The 25744-nt window shown below is 37.2% G+C and overlaps 1 protein-coding gene across 4 annotated transcripts in view; it reads left to right on the plus strand.

Annotated features, from left to right (window-relative positions):
* PTPN4 (protein tyrosine phosphatase non-receptor type 4) overlaps positions 1–25744 on the plus strand; it is a 111963-nt gene that overhangs the window by 58498 nt on the left and 27721 nt on the right. For all 4 annotated transcript variants that reach the window (XM_044437998.1, XM_044437999.1, XM_044438000.1 and 1 more), the window contains 10 exons: positions 3093–3137; positions 5063–5115; positions 6680–6800; positions 7311–7398; positions 10506–10594; positions 18632–18695; positions 19148–19320; positions 21208–21276; positions 23141–23275; positions 24381–24539. In XM_044437998.1, the coding sequence (XP_044293933.1) occupies positions 3093–3137; positions 5063–5115; positions 6680–6800; positions 7311–7398; positions 10506–10594; positions 18632–18695; positions 19148–19320; positions 21208–21276; positions 23141–23275; positions 24381–24539 (996 nt within the window). The remainder of the gene's footprint in view (positions 1–3092; positions 3138–5062; positions 5116–6679; positions 6801–7310; positions 7399–10505; positions 10595–18631; positions 18696–19147; positions 19321–21207; positions 21277–23140; positions 23276–24380; positions 24540–25744) is intronic.

Here is a 25744-nt window from a genome sequence, read left to right on the forward strand (position 1 = left end):
TATAGATGTTAAACAGCAAAGGGGACAAAATGGAGCCCTGTGGTACTCCATGGCATAGCTGCCATGGCGCAGAGCCATAGTCCTCCAGCACTACCTTCTGGAATCGGCCATTGAGATAGGAGCGGAACCACTGCAAAGCAGTGCCTCCGACCCCCAATCCCACTAGCCTATCCAGAAGGATACCATGGTCGATGGTATCGAAAGCCGCTGAGAGGTCCAGAAGAACCAACAGGGATGCACTCCCCCTGTCCTTCTCCCTGCACAGGTCATCGTACAGGGCGACCAAGGCAGATTCAGTACCGTACCCGGGTCTGAAGCCGGACTGAAATGGGTCCAGATAATCAGTTTCATCCAAGAATTCAAAATTCCTTTGGAACTTTGTAAGCTGTCCAGAGACGCACAGTGATTGGACAGGTTAGAAATACCCCCAAACAAACAAACTTCAATCAAATTTAAGAATTTATCATTCAGCTTGAGGCTATTTTATTTCAAGCTTTTATATCCCGCCCTTCACTGTGTCTCAGGGCAGTAGTTAGTTGCTTCCCAGTGTGCTATGCTTCATGCATGACAATGGCAATTCCTCATTGGGGGTTGAATGTTCAAAATGGATGTGGGTGTGTATCACAAACCACTATGAGGGTTTTAGTGATTTTATGAACCAGTTTCTAAGTGAGGGATGACCAAATAGAAAGAATGAACATTGACTACTTAAATTTCAGGAAAGTTACTGGATTATTCAATAAAGGAAACAAAAAGTTTGATGACTCAGAAGCTTGAAGCTAGGATGGGTTAAAACAAAGAAAAAAGTACATTGATTCTATCTACAAAACAGAAGGCACAGGAGGTTTGTCGCTTCTTGATTAATTTTTTCATCTGATTTGCTACAAACCGTAGCATAGCCCATTATTCAAAACCAAAAGACTATTAAAAATAGTCAGATAATGGCTGACCTATTTGCAGTGTGGGGATGCTTTAGGACTGGAACACTTTTTCTACCAGTACTTTCAATTGGCTAGTGCAAAGGGTAACATTGTAAGTTAGCCTGCTTGTTAGTGCCGTTGCAAACAGTCCGGCATTTGCAAGTTTTTCCTAGTCATGTCATAGTTTTGGAAACCTAACATAATTCCTTCTGGAACAAAATGGCTTCATGAACCATTGTTACCCCAAATGTTGGGGTAATGTGCCAGAATGCTAGTGCAGTTAGAACTCCTTTGACAAATGCAGCTAAAAAAATGAATGTTATATGAAGGAGCTATCAGTGTTCTATAGTTCATAATGTGGATTTATATTAATAAAATTAATGATAGTTATCAGCAAGCTTGGCCTTAATTTGTTAGACTGAATATTGGTCATTAGCTGGAACTCCCTACGATGCAATTTTCTCAGATGTATCAGGACTGATATTCAGTGTCTGATTCTTGTACTGCACAAATTTTATTAACAAGAAGCTTGAGTTGACACACCTATTTGGCTTCATTTCATTCTTGCAAAAACTCTGAAGATAGTTTAGGCCAAAAGATAAGAGTTTGATTAAATTTGGGCACAGGCAGATGAGTAACTGGTGTGTCATATTGACTTTAATTTTTTTGGTCCATAGTATGTGAAAAACAGCTTTATAGTTTAAAACACTGTTTTTAAATAGTATTGATAATAGTGCAGTGTCAATTGAACTCATGCAAACTTCCATTTCATTGTTTAGCCCATGTCACCACATATATACATAATAAATATATACCACAAGGAATACTTAAAGTGTTACTCTGTTTTCTGCCTTATCAATTCTGGGGTCTTACAGTTCACTGTTTTCTTCCATAAAAGAATCAGTAGTACAAGATTGTATGAACTTAGTGCATTGGCTTAAATCCTTAGCTAGAATCATTAGCTTGGGTCTGCAGACTTTCAAATACAGTGCTTTTCTGGTCCTGGAGAGGGAAAATGGATACAATTTGGTGATTTTCCCTCTGTGTACAAGCAAAAGGCACTTCAGAGATTATAGGGGATACTTTAAGAGCCTATGAATGCCAAGAGCAAAATAATGTGCACTTAATCCAGATGAGTTTATTAAAGGAAAAGAGAGAATCACAGCAAACTAGCATATGAAAAGAAAACACAAAATGCATCACTTACTAGTAGGAAAGAAAAAAAAGGAACCATATTTGTGAGTAATTATAGAAAAGCATATCACTCACTCATTTCAGTTAGGATTGAATTAGTGTTTCATCTTGTCCTTGGAGCAATAGTGAATCTATGTAAAAGCACAAAAACTAGGGTACATGGAAGGAAAGTTGAGTCTTTCAGATGTAACTGCTGCCTAATCAGGAAGCTAAGCAGTTTCAGGCCTGGTTAGAATCTGGATGGGTGACTTGTGTATATGATTCTGTGATTGTTTTAAACCTCCCAGAGAGCTTCAGCTATGGGTGGTATAGAAAAGTTAATAATAACAACTAAGACTTTGGATGACTCAGTAAAGACAATGAATATCTTAAAAGTTAGACTAACTTAATCCAACCCAAGCAGTTCTCTTCAGGTAAAACATAATCTAAAATGTATGGAATAGGAAAGGAACAGATTTAATTGCCCACAAAACCTGAATGGTTGGGGCCAAATTTGAATTTGTTATTGTTATTAATATTAATATTCCTAGAGATAGGTCAGTCTTGGTCATCATATTCCTCTGGCATAGATTAGTAATTGTAACGTGGAAGGTATAACAAATGTTGCTATAGGACAAGGAGACATAATCAGAAATTAGACTTAAATTAAATAATGTAATCATATTTCCTACTATCAGTGTACAGACATTTGGCATTTGCCTTAGGCTGATATATTTTTCTACAGGTGTACTTGCCTGTAGTTAATATAACTGTGCATAAATTCTAATATAAAGTTGCATGTTTTGTAATAGTAACAGTATGCTGGATTACTTATGCTTCTGTAACTTTGAACTCAGTTTAATTTCTGTGTCTTGCTAGCCTGAAATAATGATATATGGTGAAATGCAGATGCTGAAGTCAAAAGATGATCTTAATTTTGTTAGTTTAAAAAGTAGTGATTTTGACACTCTGTTGTACTGTGTTTACTCTTTCTTTAAGGTACCAATATTTTTTGCAAATTAAACAAGACATTCTTACTGGAAGGTAAGATTCGTTTGCTATGAACATTTGAGTACCTTTCCAGACGAATATATGTGATTCAGGGTGGGTGTGGGATTCAGGGGAGCATTATGTATGATCTACTTCTTCAGTCAAATGGTGGCAATATCTGCTTGAAAATTAACTTCATGCATACATCTGTGGTAAATTGGAAAACTTATAACAAAACATGAGAAGTTTACAGTGATAATACTTAATTTTCAATACTTGGCATGTATGTGAAATTTTAATAGTACATTAGGAACTGCACACAGGATACCAAGCAATGGGTTAAATCTATCAGCATGCATGCATATGTGTGCATGCGCACTCACATTCTGTGGTCAGCATTCTTTTAAGATGGTTTGGATTTAGACCTTCATTTAAAAACAAATGTTGTTCTGTGCACCATCAGTAGACAATGACCATTTGTCTACAGAATAATGAATAAGGATTCTGCTATGCAGTCTTGCTTTGCTCATGTCTTGGTCCTCTCTGCCAGTGTGAACATGCTGTCTGAATTGGCAAACATGTATGGATTCATAAATTCATAAATCAGGTTTGAGCTTGGCTTATGAATTCTAGCTTGTCTGTGACTATCCAGCCAGGACCCCAGGTTCAAACAACGTGCTAAATATCTTCCTGATTTTTTTGTACTTGTGATAGTAGGGAGAAACAAGAAGTGAATGAATTGCATGTATCAAAATGCAGCTTGTTCACAATAAAGCAGGATTCTACAGAACTCTGGCTTATTCCATGTAAACAGAGAGCCAGTTCATACATAACAAACCATGGTTTACTTACCTCATGGGTTGTTGCCCTATGTGAACTCACAGTTTGTGTGTCAGACATCCATATTTTTAGGTTCACATATAATTGTAGTTCATGGTTAAATGAACTAGAGTTCACATTTCAACAAAAAGTCTTGGAGTCTTCTTGAGAATTGTTCATGGTTAAGTAAGTCAGACGTTGGACCCAGAATTGAACAAGATGGCTGGTTGTTATTTGCCAACCAAGTCAAGAGAGACTATTAGCAGCTTCGGCTGATTTGCCGAATGTTTCCCTTCCAGGAGGAGAGTGGCACAAAAACAGTAGTGCATGCATTGTAACCTCTAGGGTCAATTTCTGCAGTGTAATTTCTACATAGGCATACCTTTGTGCCTGCTCCAGAATCTGCCACTAATACAAAATATGGCAGCCAGGTTGGTCTCTGGGTCCTCATGGAGATGTTAGTATATCATCAATACTAAAGTGTCTGCGCTGGCTGCCACTGTTTCTGGAGGCAGTACAAGGTGTTGGTAATTACCTTTAAAGCCCTTCATGGCTCAGGTCCCAAATACCTTTAGAAACGCCTTTGTCCATATATTGTACCTGACCTGCCAAGGTTCTCTGGAGATAGTTTTTCTGAAGCTTACTTCTGTAAGTTTAATGTCTGCTACTTTGAGGACTTTTTCAGTGATTGCCCCTAAACTATGGAATTGCCTGCAGGGAGAAATACGTTGGTTATACAAAGATAGTTACCAGAGTTAAAGGTGTATCTCTTCTGACAGGCCTTCCTAGATTAGTTCCCACATTAGTTTTATTTAATTTGCTTGTTTGAGTAGAAATAGTTGTTGGTTTTAATTTCTTGTAAACTGCCCTACCTATGGGAATGTGACTATATATAAAAATCTAAAATAAATAATAGCCCATGCCAACTATTTGTGCTAGCTAATATGTGTGCATATGTATAGATTGGTATTCAGTTGGTTACTTTTATAAAAATTTAACCATTTGGGTATGAATCGGCAAGCATGATTTCCCTTTTAAAGTAGACAAATATGCAATGAACTCCTTTTATTTGCCTGCTTTGAAAAGGAAAAATCTATTCAAATGTTTTTTGCATAATTCAAATAAATTGGTAAAACCAAATGGTTTTCATCTTTTCATAGATTGCCCTGCCCTTACAACACTGCTGTACTCTTGGCTTCCTATGCTGTTCAGTGTAAGTACAATTTTTAATAGATCGAACCTTTAAAATGTTTTCCTATTGCATTTTTAATTTTCATGATCTATGACTTTCTTATATTTTGTGTTACATAGACTTAAAATACAGTTGAAAAAATAAAATGTATTTTTGTAACTGCATTTGTTTACAAAGCAGTCCTACACATTTATATTAGGAAGTAAGAATTTAATGATCCTTACTTCCAGGTAAGTGATATAGGGTTATATTTCCACAGAAAAGGGCATTAAAAATATGGCATAGCTCTCCCAACCAAAGATAAAATACAATGTAAAATATATGGCACCAATGAACTAATGTTGCCTGAGATAAGGCTTCAAACATAATGGCAGTCTTTCCTTTCTTGGCTATTCGAACTACTTGCCTTCGCAGATATCTAATGCTTATTACCACTGTACCTTGTTGTGACCAAGCTAAAGCAAGGGAAACAATCAGGAATTCTTCCCCAACCAGTTTAAGCTTCTATTTTCTTTATTCCTCTATTTCCCTGTATTTGTTTTAGATTGTAAAACCCTTGTGGTAGGGACCTGTCATATCTGTTCTTTGTATACTTCCATGATATATGCAGGCAGTTCTATATAAATGATGATGATGATAATACATCAGTAAAGTTTGTCATGGTTATTAGTCATCAAAACAGTTTGAATGAATGTTCCATTATCTAAGCTAGTAATATTGTGTTGGTATTGTTACTCTGTTTCAGTGTATTTTGTCTGAATAATTATCACTATAGAATCTTACAATTCTTCTGTCAAATTAACACATTTCATGAACTGTTTTTGCTAAGTTTGCAGTGTAATACAATCTTAGAGCTATTCCAGATTCATAAAGATGCAAAAGAACATCTTCACCTAGCTAGGGTAAAGGACTTAATATTGCAATCTAAATAAGTAATTCAGAAACAAGTATGGGAGCATGGCACATATCTCAAGACTTCTTTGAAGTTTCCCTAGTGCAGCTGCCACTCCCAGGAGGCAAATGGCTTTATAAACTGAACTGCTGCTTATCTCTCTGAGAGTGGGAGGTGCTGCATTTCAAAGGAAGCTCCAGCTGTGAACATATAGTACATTTGCACCTAGATTACTGCTGTGGGGACATTGCAAAAGTATTTACCCTTGTTTTGCTTTGTTTATGTGAATACTGCCTTCCTATATGAATGTTAGAATGCTTAACACCTGAGCACTGAATAAGTCATTTTTAGTTGAACTTACTAAAATCAAGGTGATTAAGACTGTAGTTATGTGAATGTTTATGAGACTGAGTCCCATAGAGCTCACTGGGACTTGCTTTCAAGCAAATCTGCATCAGCAAATTTCAAGCATATTAAGCAATTTAAAGTAGTCTGGCATTCTGATTTAAGGGCTGCATTCACACACAAATGGTTTCAAATAGCATTAGGTACTTTTTGGACAGGTTCAAGTTCAATGCAATTCATTGTAGAAATATTTTAAGGGATACACTTTTATTATTTTGCTGTTCCTTTTGAATTAAAATATGTTGTGAGAGGAATGTGGCTAAGTAAATAGTTTCTTTCCATTTTCAGCTGAACTGGGAGACTACAGCCTTTCAGAGAACTTCCCAGGCTACCTCTCAGACTACTCTTTCGTTCCTAGCCAGCCTCAAGATTTTGAAAAGGAAGTATCAAAACTACATCAGCAGCATATGTAAGCATTACAGGAAAAAACAAGTTTATCATGCGAAGAACTCATTTCATGTATTTGGAGCTGTTAGATGTGTGCATCAGAGAAAAGTAGTTCTCTGCATTATAGTTACTACATGTGTGTATTATTTAATTCTTATGGGAAAATAACTCACTTAAGATCTATAGGTATCTGCCTCAGGGAAAAGTAGTAGTGAAAGAACATTAATAAGGCTTAGGTATTACACACACAAAATCCCTGCTGTCAGTGTATATTAAGTGGAACATCCAGAAGTACGCCTTTGCAATCATACTTGTATTTATAATGCTGAAATGACTTTTTTCTGAGGTGGACCTGGAATTAGCAGAGCTGCCTGAAGCAAAACTTTTTCTGCAAAATCTAATTGAATAACTGGGCAGTAATAGCTACATGTGTTCTTTCCATGAAATTCCATGAACTTATATAGGAAAGGACTCCAGTGAACTTAAATGCATTTTGAACTTTTTTATATTCTCCCTGGTTTTGCTGTTATAGAGGTTTGTCTCCAGCTGAAGCAGAATTTAGTTATCTCAGCACAGCCCGAACCTTAGAACTCTATGGAGTTGAATTGCACTATGCAAGGGTAAGTTTGAACTGATGAGTACTAACTGTATAAAAATTCATAGCATGCTTAAATCTTTATGTACTGTGAGCCTGTCATAAGTCTAACAATTATTATGCCTTATTGAAAGCTGACAGTGAATCAACAACTTATTTTAAGGTGTATCATGGTGTATTATTTTGAAATAACCAACAAAATTTAGTTGCTTATATCACAAAATAAGTCACTTTGGCAACAATGTTCAGGTTTTCATTTAATAAAAATTATTCATTACAAACTGGGACTACAAACCAGTAAGCATTTTAAAAGCTTCATGCTGCAATCTTGTATCCACTTAAATATGAGTAAAATTTATTAAACACACTGAACCTTAGTTCTGAGTAGGCATGTTTCAACATGTATAGCTTTTGATTACATACACTATGTTGTGCTTAAAATTAATTAAAACTTCAGCTATCTTTGTATCTGAGGCTATGCAATTCAGCGTGCTCCATATAGTTATACCTGTAGGAGGTAAAATTATTCTCTGTTGTTCATGGATAGATTCAAATAAACTTGAATTGTTACTCAGAATTAGTAGTACCTTCTTCAAATGAGGATAGGATTTTATGCATGTTCAATACATCAGTGCACCTCAATAAACCAGTGTACTTAATACAAAGAAAGACATCTAGTCCAGGACAGATGTAATTATGCTCCCACCACATAAGCCAACAACCATGGCTTGTGACTTATGGCTTATGACTCTGGATTGAAAGAGCATCATTGTATGAAATGCTACATGGGTTTAAGGAAGTGACAGATGAAAATGTTTCTGTTCTGATCATGGAAGCTGAAACTAGACTACTGTGGGTATAATAACTCCCCACGGAAAACACCAGGCAGTGTCCAGTGTGACCACCTACAAACATCCAGTGCTGCCAGACTCATTGCACAGGCAGTCCTTTCTGTGTCCATAAGGGAGATTTAGTGCTTCTGTGTACAAACCAAAATGAACAAAAACATTCATTTCTAGAACAGGGCAGGTTGATAGAACCTGTGTAAGGAAACCCCACTAGCTTGTCCCATTCCAAAAGCAAGTATTTTTTCTCTTTTGGGATTACCTTGTTGTGCAAGTCATGGGTACCATTCATGCAGTGCAGTTGGTGGATCTGCTGCTGATAGAACATAAGTGTTAATACGGTTCAGTCCTTCTTTCTCCTGTTTTAAAAGCTCTGCATCCCATAGCTCAGCATTCAGTGGCTGGTTGTGGAAAAAATGCTCCGTTCCTCAAGCAGCCACTAAGTGCTGAGCCATGGCTTCCTCCTCCTTGCAGTTGATTAATTTCATTCCCTTTATATGAATTGCCTCTTTCTAGCACAGTGGGTGCTTAGTTCAGCAAAATCAATTGCTGGCACAGCCACATCCCTTGTAGCCCAGGCAGTGGGACAGGGCAGCTTACCTACTGAGCATTTCTTGTGCTAGAAAACAGGGAGATGAAAGAGACTTGCCCACCCTATAACCCTGGCCATGGCAGCCACAGCTCTGCTTGTTGTTTGGTTTGCTCAGGTGCACAGCTGGTGGATATGAGTTGCTGAGGATTTCAAAGTTAATAGACACATCAAAAGCAACGTCTGGCAACTATTTTAATAGCATACTATAATCCTTAGTTCCAAGAAGTTAGATCTTAGCCATGACAGTTAGAAATAGATTTTTGACAAAAACATGAAACAACTGAATCTTAAAAGATGGAAATGGATGCAGTATGAAGTCTGTTCTTAATATTTTTATGCATTTTAAAGAGAGCAGGAACATGGTTCTGTGCATATGCAAATTTAATTAATTGATAAAAAATCTATAAAACTTAACATAGCACTTAGTATAATAAACTTTCTAAGTAATCTACATGAAATGCATTTATACTACAATATTTAAAAGGTATAAAATAATTTTAAAATTATAACAGACACAACAATAAAACAGAGTAGTCTCATAGCCCTTTACAAGATAAGAAAAGCTCATGGAAAAAAATGTGTTTTTAAGACACATTGGAAACGTGTCACAGTTTCTGCTTCAACAACTGTGGTTGCTGCTGCTAAGAAGGCCCACTTACATGTTGCTAACTGATGACATCTTAGTAATGCTTCTGCGAAAGATCTTGGGGATTAAGTGGGTGTATGTAGAAGGTGGCAGTCAGCTAGGTATCCTGATCTGTAGTTACTTAGGGCTTTGTGTATAACAAAGCCAGGAAACAGAAGTTTGCAAATCACCTGGTAGTGAATTGATAACCAGTAGATGCAGTTTAACACAGGTGTAAAGCATATATAACTAAGTGCTGTACTGAGCATCCTAGTCACTGTGTTCTGTACAAGCTGCAATTTTCAGACCTACATAAATCATTTTACAATAGTATAATTGTGAAGGTAAAAGTACATGTATCACAGTGGTTAGGCTATCCCAATTTGGGGCAGGTGTAGTTGGCACATCAGCTAAAGTTGTTAATGGGCATCTGGTACCACTTGGGCTTCAAATGGCAGTGATGGATCCAGGAGCATCCCCAAAGCACATGCCTGTTTCTTTAAAGGGAATGCAACCTCTCCCAGAACTGTAAAATAATGCAATTCATAGACCTTTGAATTCTCCCCCCAGTAGGGCTTCTGATTTGTCAGCTTTAGTTTTTCATTTTAGTTTATTCAGTTTATTTCAGCCTACTAGTGCATCCAGACTCTGGTTCAGAAAGTGCACAGCTGCCTCTTATTCAGATGTCATAGAGGAATAGACCTGGCTGCATCAACATGACACTTTGCCCAAATCTCCAAGTTACTTTTTTAATGGCTTTAAACAACAGGGCACACAAAATAATGCCCTGTGGCACCCCACAGATCAACTGCTGGTGGGCCAAGGCACAGCCACTCAGTGTTGCCATCTGGAACCACCCTGTAAGTAGGATAAATGAGGGTGTGGAAAGAAGCAAAGAGACAACATGTGAAGGTTGAGCAACTGTGGTTATGTAAACATCTTTGAGATGCTTGAGCTTCGTCTGGGGAGGCATCTTGCATGTTTACTGACAATAAGTTGCAAGTGTGGTACACTTGTGGGAAAATTGTTGATCATATAGATCTTCATCATATTTCTGTTCTTTTTTGTAGGATCAAAGTAACAATGAAATTATGATTGGAGTAATGTCAGGAGGCATACTAATTTATAAGAACAGGGTACGAATTAACACCTTCCCATGGTAAGGATGTGTTTAAAGGAAATTATTTATTTCTCACATACTTGCTGAAAATTGAATAGTAAATGATGTGTGTATCACTTCTAAGTCAGACACTTAAAATATACATTTCTGTATTTCCTATTCCCTCTATTATATGAAAATATATTATAGAAGTTTCCTACAGTATTTGGCACAGGGTTGTAATGTACAGCATAGTTCCTGTGCTGCTTTTACTGCAGGATTTTGGATGCTTCATTTTTAACTTGAAGCTTCAACTCCCAGGATTACTGTGACTGATTATTTTGCTACAATAATGTCATCCCTCAAGCTATGTATTTAATAAATTCATTCTTCAACTGATTCTGTGATGATCAGGTTGTAGGAGTAACATTAAAACTTAAATTCATAGAACCATGTTCAGGAATTTGCTCATGCAGCAAGGCTTTTCCATCTACCCTTTTTGCTGCAGCCCCTTGCTTCCCCCAAAGCTCCTGAATGTCAGGGGGCTTTCTAGAGCACATATGGTACAGGAAGCTGCAGCTACTTGGAAGGTAAGTCAGTAGAAATCACCAAAGCAATCTCTTTGGATCCAGTCAGCTAATTAGCAACATTTTATACAGTCTTTGAATAAGAACAGAGCATGTCTTTCCTGTGATCTAATTTCCTGATACTTTGTTGGTACTATGCCACAAACCTTTTTCAGTGAGACAAGACAAATCCCAGCATATATTGCCTTCCTCACTCATTATTGCCTATGAACCAGTAAAGTATGTAAATCACATGTCCAAAATTTCGAGTAATCATTAGCATATCAAGTTCCAGTAACGCCCTTACATGAAATTATGTTTAAGGTGATGGCCTGGCCAGATGTATTGCAGGTTTAATAATTGGAATGGGATGATTTATTACAGGTGTAACATCATTGTTTGTAAAGCATAAGTATTGTGTCACTCTCACAAAATAATAAGAAAGGTCCTTGCATAAATGGCCTAACAATCCAGATGGCCTGGGAAAGCAGCAGGTGAATAGGATAGATGCAAGAGTACTAGGAGTTCGCTTGCAGAAATACAAGCTTAGTTTCAGTTGAGTTCTGAAGTGTTGAGTCAGTTCTTCACTGAAAAGATGCCTTTTCAGGATGGATTTGGAAGCAGGTGTAGGTTCTGATGCAATGTTTCAGGCAAAAGAGGTAGCAGGGAGTTTTTAAGGGATTTGTGCATCCTTGGATACGGAAGTAGAAGCAAAATTGCAGGACTTCCAGAGGGGAATTGGACAAGAGAGCATGCAAGAAAGTTAACCAGTTGTGGAGTGGAGACAGTAATACAGGAATACAGAATTGAGCTAAATTGTATGAGATTAACTCTGAAGTCTTGAAGTGCTAAGAGGGATAAGTATGCAGAAAGTGCCTGTAGGAGAGGGATGCCTACAAGCTCTGCATCCTTCAGAACAAGATATATAGTAGAAGAGGATGGCAGTGGTGTCCAGAGAGGAGTCTGTGGACTTCTGTGGGGATAGTGATCTTTAGGTAACTAGACAGAGAAGGTCATAAAGTGACTAGTTCCATGGAGAAGCAGTTATAGAAGGAGCAGGGGGAGGGAGAGAGAAGCCAGTGCATGGAAATGAAATCAGGAAAGGAAAAGATTGGTAGATATGATGATGCCAGACACAACCAACCATTTAAATTACTTTTATTTATTTTAATTTTAATGTTGGTTTTAATGTTTCCATTATATTATTTTTTGATACATTGTAATTACCAAAATAGTGGTTTTTGTCAAAAGTTGATAAAAAATAGAATTAGTCAACGGAAGGCAGAGGATAATTCTGAGATGGATTCATTTGGAGGTCCCAGGTGTGAAATGGGGCTCTAAGAAGAGAGCCAAAGTTGACTTTGACATAGTATCAAGTAATACATGCAGTGTAGTGCAGTCATGCTGCCAGGCACATGAGTCTCTTCAGTGAAGCATGCAGAATCATGAGAGCTACAGAGCTAGGTGATAAGAATTTTTTCCCATACGTTATTGGTCGTAATCTATGTATTGGTAGTTCACAACTTTAGCTGAGCTTACAGAGACAGTTTTGGGAGATGGGCAAAGATGCCCAGCCTTATTTTCACTTTTCTTTCTTCCCTGGCCCCCGCACCCTCAAAAAAAGAGAAACCTATTTTTCTTTGTCGTGGTCTGCATCATACATATGGGTGCTGCGCCTACGTAGTGTCCATTTTCAGGAAGATTCTCTCGACTTTAATGGTTTTTGGCAGGAACTCCACTCTCCTTCCTCCTTGTATAAATGGGAGGAGTCCCGCCCTCTTGCCAGTCTGCTTTCAACCGCCGTTTGCTTTGCCTCAGGTTCTCTCTTTTGCTTCGATTCCCTCACAAAAGTATGTCCCCCACCCACAAAAAATGAGAAACCTATTTGAATTACACATGTCTGCTGAAGTACTGTGAATTTGTAGCATGGGATAAGTCTGTGCTACATTTTTGCTTCATGTATATGAGAGGAAAGCTTGTACTAATTCAGACTGAGTTTGATTTAATTTATCTTTCACAATGAATATGAATGTCTGTTGGCCAGTATTAATATCATGTAAATTAGTTAAATATGTATATCTGTAATGGAAAAAGCTGAGCATCTTGAGAAGCAGATTCTTAATGAAAATAAACACTAGTTCCTCAGACTGACATTTCCATCTCACCAGTCAGATTTTCAGTGGATAGCCGCAAATAAGTTTGCTCATATTACAGAACACATTTTGACACACCTTTCTGTATTCACATCATATTCAATTTCTCCTTCCTCTTCCATCCTTTTCTTTAGTTTATAGTGTATCTTTTTATTACTTTTCCAACAAGTTTACTGGTGGTCATGCTTTCCATACTTACTCTGTGTGTAAAAAGCATGATGAATCTGCAAATACCTGCTTATCCTTAAGTTTTCCATGCACCTGCAATCACAGGGAAGACTATTGTGAAACCTAAGTTGGCTAAGTCATAGATACTATTGTAGAGATCTGTCATGGACTCTGTTATTACAGTGTAACTTCATTTCTGCACTCATGAGAATTGCCAACAGATTGCTGTAAATATGTCTTTGTACAGAGGGATAATGCACTGACTAAATTTGCATCCTCAATAAATTGAAACTGATTAATTGAAAACAGGAATAAAAGCTTGCAATATCCTCCTGTTCTTTCTAGAGGATGCGAAGAACTGCATGAAACCAAGGCTTGCTTGTGTAATGATAACAATTTTTTTATGTGCCATCATGTCATTTCCAACTTATGGCAACTCTATGAATTGAAAGCCCTCCAAAATTTCCTGTCTATGACAGCTCCCTTCAGCTGCCTCAAGTTTTGAAGCTTAGAGCTTCCTTTATGGTTTCACTCCATCTCATATTTAGTCTTCCATTTTTTCCTCTGTCTTTGACTTAACCTAACATGTCTGTCTTCTCCAGAAAGTCTTGCCTTCTCACAATGTGCCCAAAGTATGACTCCCTCAATTTTGTCATTTTTGCTTCTAGGACCTACATGTTTTCCTTTCTGTTGGCCCAGTGTATCATTTTCTCCAAATGCAATACAGTTATCTTTCATACAGTTGTAACTTTATGAATACTCAGGATCCATTAGATAGATGAGATTTTAAAATATATTCCAGCTCTGTATTTACTGTTACAGTGAATATATAGGAAATCTGAGGCTGAAATTGATACTGGTCAAGTTCTGGTCAAGTATTTCCCTGGTACTGAGCCATAATTGTAACTGACTTGAAGCTACATACTTACCATACTGCTTTTATGATCCTTGTATATGCAGTCATAGGTACATATCTTTTGAAAAATTCTGAATAAGATTTTGCAGCATTTTGCTTCTGACCTGGAAGTATTGATGGAGATTTAAAGTCATTTGAAGATAACCCTAAGTCGAGCAAAACTCTCTCTGCAAATAAAATTACACTAGCCTGGAAGGAAAGTGATTTGCAAAGTATTAATTAAAATTTAGCTGTTAGTTGTAAGAACCCATGCTTTTGAGTATTCAAGTTTGGGCTCATTTTATCTTCTTGGTATTTCCTCTGTTTTGGATTCTCACAGTTGCAGGGTTGCTTGTTTAACAATAGAAAGCTACTGTACCTTAATGTAGCTGTTTATATTAGCTATTTCAGGTTTTTTGCAGTTGAACATTTCTATTATATTACATCCCCTTTGAATACTGTTATATTTCCAGTATTATATGAACCCCATAGCTTATTTTGTTGGCTGGGGAATGCTGGGAATTAACAATTTTTTTCTGTCTGATCATTCATAGGATTGCACCCTTAAATTATGTTCATATCTTTGTTATCCATAGAGCAGGGTGGTAATACAACTTCTTGGGAGGTTGTAACATTCCTTCAGGGTGGATTGGTTTGGCCTACTTTTTTATCCAAACTACTTGGGAAGTTATACAATCTTACACATATACCGTAATGGGATAGCTGTGATTCTCTCTCATTCATTTATGTGACCACAAGCAGAGTCAGGAACAACTCTTGTTCGCAAGAGGGTTTTGATTCTTTCATATGTGTTGGCATTCATGAGTAACATATCTAACCCCCAACCCAAAAAGAGTATCTAATACCTTACATAATTGCGTACAGGTCAATGTTTGACCATGCCCATCTAGCTACAGCTGCATCACTTCCAGCCAAACTACTTAGTATTTTATCAGTGGTTATTAGCAACCCAGCAGCACAATAATCATGTTAAAAGAAATGTGACAGCAGTGACAGCCACAACTGATAATCATGTTGCCCATAGATAACTGTACACCAGCTGTCCATATTTAACTCATTCCTTATTTTCTTTTCTAGACTGCAGACAATGAAAGTAGACATGATGCTTCTCTGCTGATCTTCTGTCAGCTTAATGAGTAGGAGTGCAACTGGAACTAAGAAACTTTGATCAATGTCCAGTACTGCCACTCAGCTTCTGCTGGTTGCATTGTTCTTATACAGTGGAGAATTCACAGTTGCAAAAATAACTCTGGAAATTAGAGGAAACAATTCTGGAATGCAGCTGGTTTCTCTTGCAATCTTTTCCTCCTTTCAGAAATTAGTATTTCTGCTCACTTCAGATTACTTAAGCAATTGCTAGGTTTCCACTGCTCTAGTGTTAGATCCTGCCATGATGTAATCAGTGCTGGATACTGCCCATAAGTTTAAATTCTGTGTCTGGTAGATTCAGCTATTTAAGTAATTATACTTGAATACCTAGTGACAGTATGTATTTGTAGTACAACGAGTTCTGCTCCTGAGGGCATAATGACAATGGAGACATGGTCACTCATACCAAACCTTGACACAATAGTAAATTGTGACTGGAGTGATAGCCTGAGAATGCACAACTGTACACTGAAATGTGAGTCATAGGTTCAGTTCTGTCACGGTAGAAGCTACAGCTCCTTTTCAAACCAGAGTGAGACATAATTGAACAATTGCATGGAAATCAAAAAATCAGAAGAAATTGCTGCAGAACTGGCACCTTTTCTTTTAAAGTAACAACCTTTCCTGTGCTGCACAGGAATTAATGCAAGGTACAGCAACAAAAGGATATTTCTTTTCTTTTTGTTTCTGTTTAAATTCTTGCTTCTTTATCCTTCTGCCATTATTCCCTTTCTGTGTGCTTACAGTTGAGTATTTGTTGGAGCAGAGTGACAAGGCCCCAAGCCATGAATCTTATGTGTGAGCCACTGCACCGGATATAATTCTTGTGTGATAGGTGCAATGCCACTGTGTAATTTAGCATAGATTGCTAAGTAGCATTGTATTATGCAAAGATTCTTATATATGATCTTATTGTGCATGCATAGTCTGGAGCAGAGGAAAGGTTGTTACTGTAACAAAAATGAAACAAAACCAACAGATGCCACTTCTATAGCATTTTCTTTTATTTTTACTGAGTTCTGTTGGGGGGTTTTTTTCCATTTTTTTACTCATAAAATTGGACTGCTACATTTCAGTGAATGGCAGGTGTGGGAGAATTCCATTCCTCATTTGTATTTGATAGTATATGGAAATATGAATTTCTTGTTGACTACTTCCAAGACTGGGCTGAATTACCTATTGCTACTGACAGGCCAGTGAGTGTAGGCTTTTTTTTTCTGTATTGTTGCAGCAATAGTAAGAAGGGCATTTAAGTTCAAGGAATGCAACTTCTGAAGGGTTTTACCTTTCTCATGGCTGATGTTACTGATACTGTCATGAGCTGAGATAGTCTTTCACTCTCTCTGTTCCATGGATAGGTGTGGCATTTTTCTTGGGATGATACTGAGTTGTGTTAGCTAGTTTACCTTCCCTTGTCTGAACTATTTCCTGAATTCATGGTACTTACATGTAGAAAAATACTGGCAACCCATACACCAATAATTGTATAATGTCAGTGTAAAATTGGCTTATAACTGTCTATGTTATAGTTGAATGCTTTTCCTAAAGTCTGTCTGTAGCTGTTGCATCGAATACATCCCTACACTGATTTAGACCAATTACTTCTTGATTTAAAAAAGATGCAATGGGCTGTAAGTTTAAGAACTAATTGATAGTGTATTGAATTACATGCTTTGAAATAATATGTCATGCCATGGCCCCATCTTGTGACAATTAACTCTTTGTTTACCTGTTTGCTGTATTGTAGGAAAGATTATGATCCTGAATTGTGGCCTTTGAAGGAACATCTGTCAAACTAATTTTCTATACTCCACAAACTATGTGAATGTACTTAGGCTCAAAAGCCCTCAAAATTAAGATTTAATTAAATCCTTGAATATATAAACAACATAAACAACACTGATTTAACAGAATTTAAATGTACAGAATAAAGGTGAAGTTTAATTGCATGGAACTTCTAATTGTGAATTAGTTAATTATTTTGAGAACACAGTGATAAATTCAGAAATTTTCGACTGGTATTGATAATACTGATAGTTTTGACTGGTACTTCTCTTGCTTAAATACTATTTTCAAGGAATCTTTGCACTGTAGTGCTTAAAGGCATTCATAGATATTCTTCATTAGACTATGTACTATGTAAAACATAAATTACTGCACCAGAGTTTATAGAATCTCACAAGCAGAAGACTTCCATGTATGATGGAGGTTGCTGTCCCTCCAACTGACCTTCAAGCACCTCCTCACATACTGCATCTTAAGATGTTCTGTATGGTCACCCAAATTTTGGGGGTTGACATGAGAATCTGTAGTGAAAAGGAAGCCTGGAAATGTAGATATGAACTGCTGCCCATTTCTGTTTGGTTCCCCAGTCTTTATGCAAGATTAGTTTATTAAAATCAAGGTGAAATCTTCCAATATGTCACCTTCAGCACCAGGTTGAGAAAACTGCCTGCCATTTTGGCTTTTTTGTAAACTTATGGAGCAATTCCTTGTAGCTTTTATGAGATAAAGGAGCCACCCTGCTGAGAAACGGGTGGATTGAAATGCACCCCCTCCAATCAGGTCAACAGGATTCTGGCATGGGGGCTTTCCCATTCTTTATATGAGCCTATGAGCTTGCGTAGGCTTGCGTAGAGAGCAAAAAAGTCTGCCTGCTGAAAATTAGCTGGAGGAATAGCTGGAGGAATAAATGCATCCTGTCCAAGGAACCAGAGAGAAAGAGAGAGCAAGAGAAAAAGAAGAAAGGAAGAGAACATGACAAGGGAAAGACAAGAAAAGCCATCGATAATGAATTAACTAGAGAGATTGCGAGAAAAACCTGAATGGGTAGCACACACACAGGATGCACAATCATGCACAGTAACATGACAAAGGCTCACTCGTATTACTTATGTGATTGGATCTCCCACCCACTAAAGCAGTCAGTTTGTGGTAGTACATAGCACTTTCTCCAAATACCAGATATTTCCACAGGCTCTAAAATGTTGGCAATTCCTGAACTTTAGGGATATTGTTATTATACAGTTTATTCTGGGATAGGATTGGGATATTTTGTTTGTGAATGTTAAAAAGTATATGTAAACTTACTGAAATTATAAGTTTTATAATAACAGTACAACATTCTGATTTTTATTTCATTTAGGTTGAAGATTGTAAAAATTTCTTTTAAGTGCAAACAGTTTTTTATTCAACTTAGAAAAGAATTGGTGAGTATTGATCTTAGCATATTTTGGCTAAATTAACAGGGTACACACTCAGTTCACACAGAATCACCCAATATGTTTGGCCAATGCTGAGTAGGTTTCCTTGAAGCCCCAGAACATTCTGCACTGCACTGGATTTCTATGATAGACATGCAGTGCTTCCTTTGAGACCAGGCAGATGTAAAAAGACTTCTACTAAGGTAGAAAGCTGACAACTAATATAGGAGAGAATATGGGCAAAAGTATACAGAAAGACAGGAAGTCAATGCAGCAAAAAGAATTAAGCTCTTTATCATAATTTTTACTAGGTTGTCTGCTAGTAGTTATTTAACTTAAAATAGCCACAAGGTGCCCATTATATTTGTTAAAAAAAGATTGGCCTTTCTTAAGTATAGCTTGAACTATATTTCATGAGACTAATTTTCTTAAATTAGATGTAAATCTTTTCCTTTTAGCATGAATCCAGAGAAACATTACTGGGGTTCAACATGGTGAATTATCGAGCATGTAAGAATTTGTGGAAAGCTTGTGTAGAACATCACACATTTTTCCGGTTAGACAGACCACTGCCACCCCAGAAGAACTTTTTTGCACATTATTTTACTTTGGGTTCAAAGTTCCGGTACTGGTAAGTTTGCCTGATATTACATGTAGTGATGCTAGACTAGGAAAGGATATCTGTTTCACTTTTGTTTTTTATTCAGTTTCATTTTTCAGTCATTCCCCTGCTCAGTGATTTCTTGAGGCAATTTATAATAAAATTGTTCTAAAAAATAAAATTGCAATTCAAAAATACCAGAAACTAAAACAGATAAAATAGATAAATCACAATAAAATAGGAGAGCTTTCCAAAATTAAGCACTGAAAACTCAGTGATTATTAAGAACAGTAATATAAAATTAGCCATTTTAAGGATAGTAATAATCTCAACAGCAAATGTTGACTTTTCCAGTCTATTATTCTCCTTCAGTCAAGCAGCCTTTTTTCCAGTGGAAGAATATATTCAAGGCCAGGTCAAGCACCTTCCATTTTTATATTCCACCATGGGCTACATAGGTGTTTAGTTAAACTAGCTATTAAAATGTTGGTTGACATATATGTCCACCTCCCATTTCACGTGTTAGAATTGTATGAAGAGCCGAGGGAAAGGCTGTAGGGAAACAAACTTATTATTATGAACTGGGGTCAGGTATATAAATACCACAATTCCATCTAGATCTAGGCACAGTTTATGCAGACATGAGTGAAACTAAAGAAAAATTATGAAAAACAGGAGATATTGACTTGCTTTCTATATGTTTAGCATGATCAAGAGCCAATAATGGTAGACCGGGTACCTGGAAGATGGGGATTCTAGTCCCCACTTGTCCATGAAGCTCACTGGTTGACTTGGTTCAGTCACTCTCAGCCTAACCTACCTTACAGGTTCCAAATGAAATGGAGGAAAACTGCCCTGAGTTCCTTGTAAAAGGAAAAAGGGTGCAATATAAATACAGTGAAATAATAATAGTATTAGCAATAATAATAGTTACACTGAGCTTTGGGCTTGTATTAAGCTAAAAGGAAGAAAGTCAAAGCTTTCAGTTCTCATTTCACAATTTAGCATGTCACTGGACCCTGAATGTGATTAATTTTAGCTAGAGGAAGCAAGCCAGCAGTTTGTCCAGGATTGGATGTTGCAGGCAAGGTTCAGTTAATCAAAAGTAGAAACAGAACTTCTTGTAGAAATGCGAGCCCAGTGTTCATTGTGATTCAATCACTTAACACTAAACCATGATTTTAACATTAAATCTGAACAAGACCATTTGGTAGTGTACACCAAATGAAACTGTCCATCAGGAATACCTGAATGTGATCTGTATTTGTGTTATTATCTGATATATTAAACAAGAAATGTAATTGTAAAAACAGTTGCATATTCTAAGAATATTCTCAGATTTACACCATAACTGACTAATGGAAAACAAAGATAGACAAAACTGAACAATTTTAGCCCTCTGCAGTAAATGTAGTATCTTTAATTTAATTTTATTTTTATTTTATTTTTCGATTTATATCCTGCTTTTTTCCTACAAAGGGCTCAAGGCAGCTTACATCATTCTCCTCCTCCATCTTATTCCCACAACAACAACCCTGTGAGGTAGGTTGGGCTGAGAGTCTGTGACTGGCCCAAAGTCACCCAGGTGGCTCCATGGTTGAGCGGGGACTAGAACCCAGATCGCCTGAGTCCCAGTCCCATGCTCTTAACCACTACGCCACACTGGCTTTTGTTTGGAGAATAATTGTTTGGAAGTTAGCACGAGGACATTAGAATATAGAAAGCTGCCATTTCTACAGTACTTTCAATGACTATGCCATATCTCTCATTCCCCCTGTGGGAATAAAATTAATTGTAAATTTTATTATTCAGCTTGGATAAGTCAGTATTTTTATTGCAGTAAGCAAATGAAATATTTCCTCGCCTTGCCCCACTTAGTTTTGCATAATAAGTCTCAATATCATAATTTTCTTTCAGTGGCAGAACAGAGGTCCAGTCTGTGCAGTATGGTAAAGAAAAGGCAAATAAGGACAGGGTATTTGCCAGGTAAGCAATTTTAAACTTACTTGCACCCAGTGCTATTGTATAGAAGACTGTTACAGCAGCTTATGCTACCTTTTTTGATGTTTTGTAGTCGTCATTGTTTTTATTATATTGCATTTATCACATGTCTATTTTCCATCTTGTGAGGAAACCAAAGCAGCTTATACAGTCCTCCTTCACTCCATTTTATCTTCACAATAATAATCACCGTGTGAGTTAGGTTAGGCTAGGCTGAGAGTTAGACTAAACCGTTGATACACTATGTTGGAGGTTTCTTTTGCCCTATTCAGTACATAATTTTGCCTAATCTAGTTAATGTGAAATAGAATGAGATTTAAATCTCTGCAATACTTTGAATTACTTGAAAATGATTTAAAGAGAGAAGCAAGTTAATTAGCAATTTTCACATAGGCACCTATTAGAAGAGGAAACAATTGAGTTGTGACACTGGAACATACTTTATTGTTGCAGTGTGGTAACTGATTCTTTGAAATTTCCACAAAGAACAGGAAGTTTTGGTAAGAGGCATAAGAGGGTGGGACTGTGAGGTTAAAGCAGTTAATAATCAAGTGCTTAACATGAAGCTTGACAGTTTGAATGCTTCTGCTCTGCCTGGGACTTAGAAAGTTCTAAGTGCTACATAGAAATACAACTTTCTGCTTGGTAATTAAGGTAAGTCCACCTAGGAGTTACATTGATTCTAAAAAGAAAACACAAACTCATTCAGTCTGCGCATTGCTGTTGGTACTTCAGTTCAAGTGGTGATTACTCTTCTGTTGCTTTTTAAATGCATGTGATAAATTCTGTGTGTGGTATTAATCCTCTTTAGAAAGAAACAGATCTTTAACAGTCAGCATATATGGATAATAGTATTTTGCATTCTTAGAATTTAAAGATTAAGGCTTTAGTTGGGGACTTACTTCTAAATCAGTTTCCAGCAGGACTTATGTTTTGTTTTAAATGATTGCAAAAGGGTCACTTGCATTTTGTAGAACTACCAACTTTTTTATCTAATCTAGGAATAGTAAGTTCAGTCATCAAAACACCTTGCCTGTTTACATTCTATGTAAATAAGAACGCAAGAGCAGCCATGCTGGATCAGACCAAGGGTCTGTGTACTTCAGCATTCTGTTAACACAATGGCCAGCCTGTGAAAGACCCACAAATAAGACATAAGAGCAACAGCAGCCTGCTACTCGTGTTCTGCAGCAGGTGGTATGCATAGGAATGCTGCTTCTACTGTTAGAAATAGCATGCAACCATCAGGACTACTGTAGCCATTAGTAGCTACATTGATATCCTCCATGAATTTGTCTGATTTCCTTTATGTGAATGTAGTTGCAGAGCTAGAACCTACGTACAGTGTATGTTGTTAGTTGAAAGCAAAGTTGACTGCAATTAATAAAGAAAGCTTTGGGAGGGCGAATGTTTGAAACAAGGAACCAACAGGGGGAGAGTAGTATGCTTTCTCTGCTTTCCCATTGTAGTCTCCCTTCTACAACAAGCTTCCTTCTCTCCTGCTACATGTGGCGTTACAGAAGCATGCCACTTCTAGTGGATTGGGTTCTAGCAATACAAAATTGTATTGTTGGAAGCTACAGAACATTATAGGAAGCGCCAGAACAGATTTTGTATAGCTTGATCTTGCCACCTGACAATTGTTACTCTTTTTCACGAATTCAGTGTTTTGTATAAATTGCATTGAAGTTCAGTGTTTTGTAAATATGTTTTTTCAAGTACTTTGAAAAATCATTTCATTCCCTCACAGAAAGATTTAAATTCTGTGTAGGGAAAGCTGTCTTCAGTTGTAGTTTCATATTTTTAATTCACTTGAACTTTTGGATACATCAATATTTATTTATTTTAGATCCCCAAGTAAACCTCTGGCTCGCAAATTGATAAGTGGGATGGACTGGGAAGTTGTCAGCAGAAATTCGTTGTCTGATGACAGATTAGAAACTCAAAGCTTGCCATCACGTTCTCCACCTGGAACCCCTAATCAGTAAGTAGAACTTAATAAGCACTTGTTTTCATTTTGTCAAGGAAGGTGTACTGGGTTAAGATTTTTGGAGGAATGTGTACTATTCCTTGGTTATTGCTGTAGTAAACACACACATCCTGAGGCATTTAGGAAGTCCAGTTGATTAACAGCCATACTGCATAATATAATACATATGCTCTTTAGAAGGTGTGCTTGAGTTTCCACTTCTTTTTTGAAGAAAAAGTGACCATGGGAGTTTCAGTCCAGAATGTGCTCCCTGCCTGGATTGCAGCCCAACACTGGCTTCCTGATGAAAATCCCTTCCCCACTCCTTGAAGGTGCTGGGTGTAGGAAACTGGCATGTGGTCCCATCCAGATCTTTTGAATCTAGACTCTGCAACTACATTTTCCTCAGGATGAAAGGGGCTAGTTGAAGCATACCTTAAAAGAAACATGTTTAGTGTTATGTGCCATTTGGTCCTAACTGAACAGCTGTTGAAAGTTATTTTGAATGGCTATGAAGTATTGTGCCAGTTTCTGCAAATACTGTTGAAATCTCCAAAATTTTGTGTTCTTTCAGTAAGAGATAAATGAAAACATGGAGGAGTGTGCAAATTAAAAGACAATTATGAAGTCGAATAGGGATGGTAATGATTTAAAATTGACACACAGAGACAGTTTTTTAATAATACCTGCATATAGCTCAAAACTCTTGATGGTTGCTTATGCATGAATGCATGTCAGCCTGTGTTTCCTGGAAGGATTTCAAATATAATTATTTCATTTAATAATAGCATTTGTTGCTACATATATGTTAATAGCTTCTAAGAAGGTATTTAAAGGAGCACTACATTCAGTTTCAAATATTGCTAAAATAATAACATTCCTAGCAGGTTTTGCTAGTATATATGAGGGGCTTCCTAAGTCAAAGAGAACTGTTAAATTCATGTTCCTAGAAAACAGAGTTTTTACAGGCACTATGTGGAGTATATCCCATATCTATACAAAGCTTGCATGTGAGCGGAAATAAACTTTCCAGTAGAAATTTATTTTATGATCTTTCTAAAAGTTGGGAACAATAGCATAAAAATGGCCATTACTGAAAAAATGTTCTTTCCCTTCTTAGTCGCAACTCTGCATTTACGCAAGAGGGAAACCGTTTACGGCCATCTTCAGTTGGACATCTAGTGGACCATGTTGTCCACACTTCACCAAGTGAAGTTTTTGCAAATCACCTATCACCTTCTTCCACACAGGCCAACAGTATCATTCTGGAATCGTCACCGTAAGTTTCTAGGCCTTTATTTTGTAGTGTTCCCTAATGTGTCCCTGCAGACAACACTGTGCTTACAGAGACCTCTGCTGGTATCCAACAGGTAGGCTTCCTGTGTATCCCGAGTTTATATATAAATTAATATAAATTAATTGGGAAGCTGGCATGGTGCAAAGTAAACAAAAAGTGTCCAGTGCAATTTTTGTTTCCAAAAATGCTTGTGGTGTGGTTGCAGCCCAGCATGTCATTTTGGTATCCAGAGCCCAAATATCCAGAAAAAAGGAAACATGAAGTGGGGACTGCAGCACAAACTCCACCTTTACCTTATTCTTAATTTCTTGGAGAAGCTACTTGTCATTTTTTTAGACTTACTTCTGGGAAATGACGGAATTGTGACCCAGCAAGCCACTCCTCCGTGGCAGCCACTTTGTGCAGATGTCCACAGAACATGCTCAAAAATTTCAAATGTGTTCACCTTCCCAGAAAGTTTGGAGACCTAAAAGTAGTACAAAAAGTTAATCAAATAATATTTCTGAGAGTAAGATTTGTTTCATACAGTAAGGAGGTTAACAGCCCCTTTTTATTTATTCAGTGATTACTTTATAAGTAGCACAGGGAACCAGTCTGTCTCAGCCATAGCGAACTCCCTACTTGTAATATGGGAATAATAGTATCAATCTACTGTACAGTGTTGTTGTAAAGATTTTGACAAAACAATGTATGTGAAATACTGTGTTCAAAGCACATATATATGCTAAATATATCTTAAGTAGTGATTCTTGTTTCTAGATGTTGTTGTTGCATCCTTGGAGAGTAGTGGGCCATTGGTGAATATCAGTGGATGCATACTCATAGAATGCTAAGCTGTGCTTCTTATTATCATAGTTTATTCTTTTAGCCATGACTTGTCTTGCAGATGAACAAAGAAACCACAGGTTATTTTCTCTATTTCTGGTTTGTTTTTCTTCTGATTGTATTACCAGGCTTCAGAACAGTTTTGTTTCCAGGCTGTTCTTGTTAGACCTCTGTTTTAGGGCACACAGCAATGCAAAGGTGTGAGGAATAAGCCCGTGTTCTAGGTTCAGACTTCATGACATGCCAAGGCTTAAACAAGCTAGGCTTCATAAGCCAACAACAAGCCATAGCTTCTACTTGTGCCTTGCTGTTAATTAAACCATTGTTTGTTTGCAAAGATGGGTTTGGATATAACAACATAC

Source organism: Varanus komodoensis, unplaced genomic scaffold (assembly GCF_004798865.1).
Source record: "Varanus komodoensis strain SLA01 unplaced genomic scaffold, ASM479886v1 scaffold32, whole genome shotgun sequence".
Taxonomy (NCBI): domain Eukaryota; kingdom Metazoa; phylum Chordata; class Lepidosauria; order Squamata; family Varanidae; genus Varanus; species Varanus komodoensis.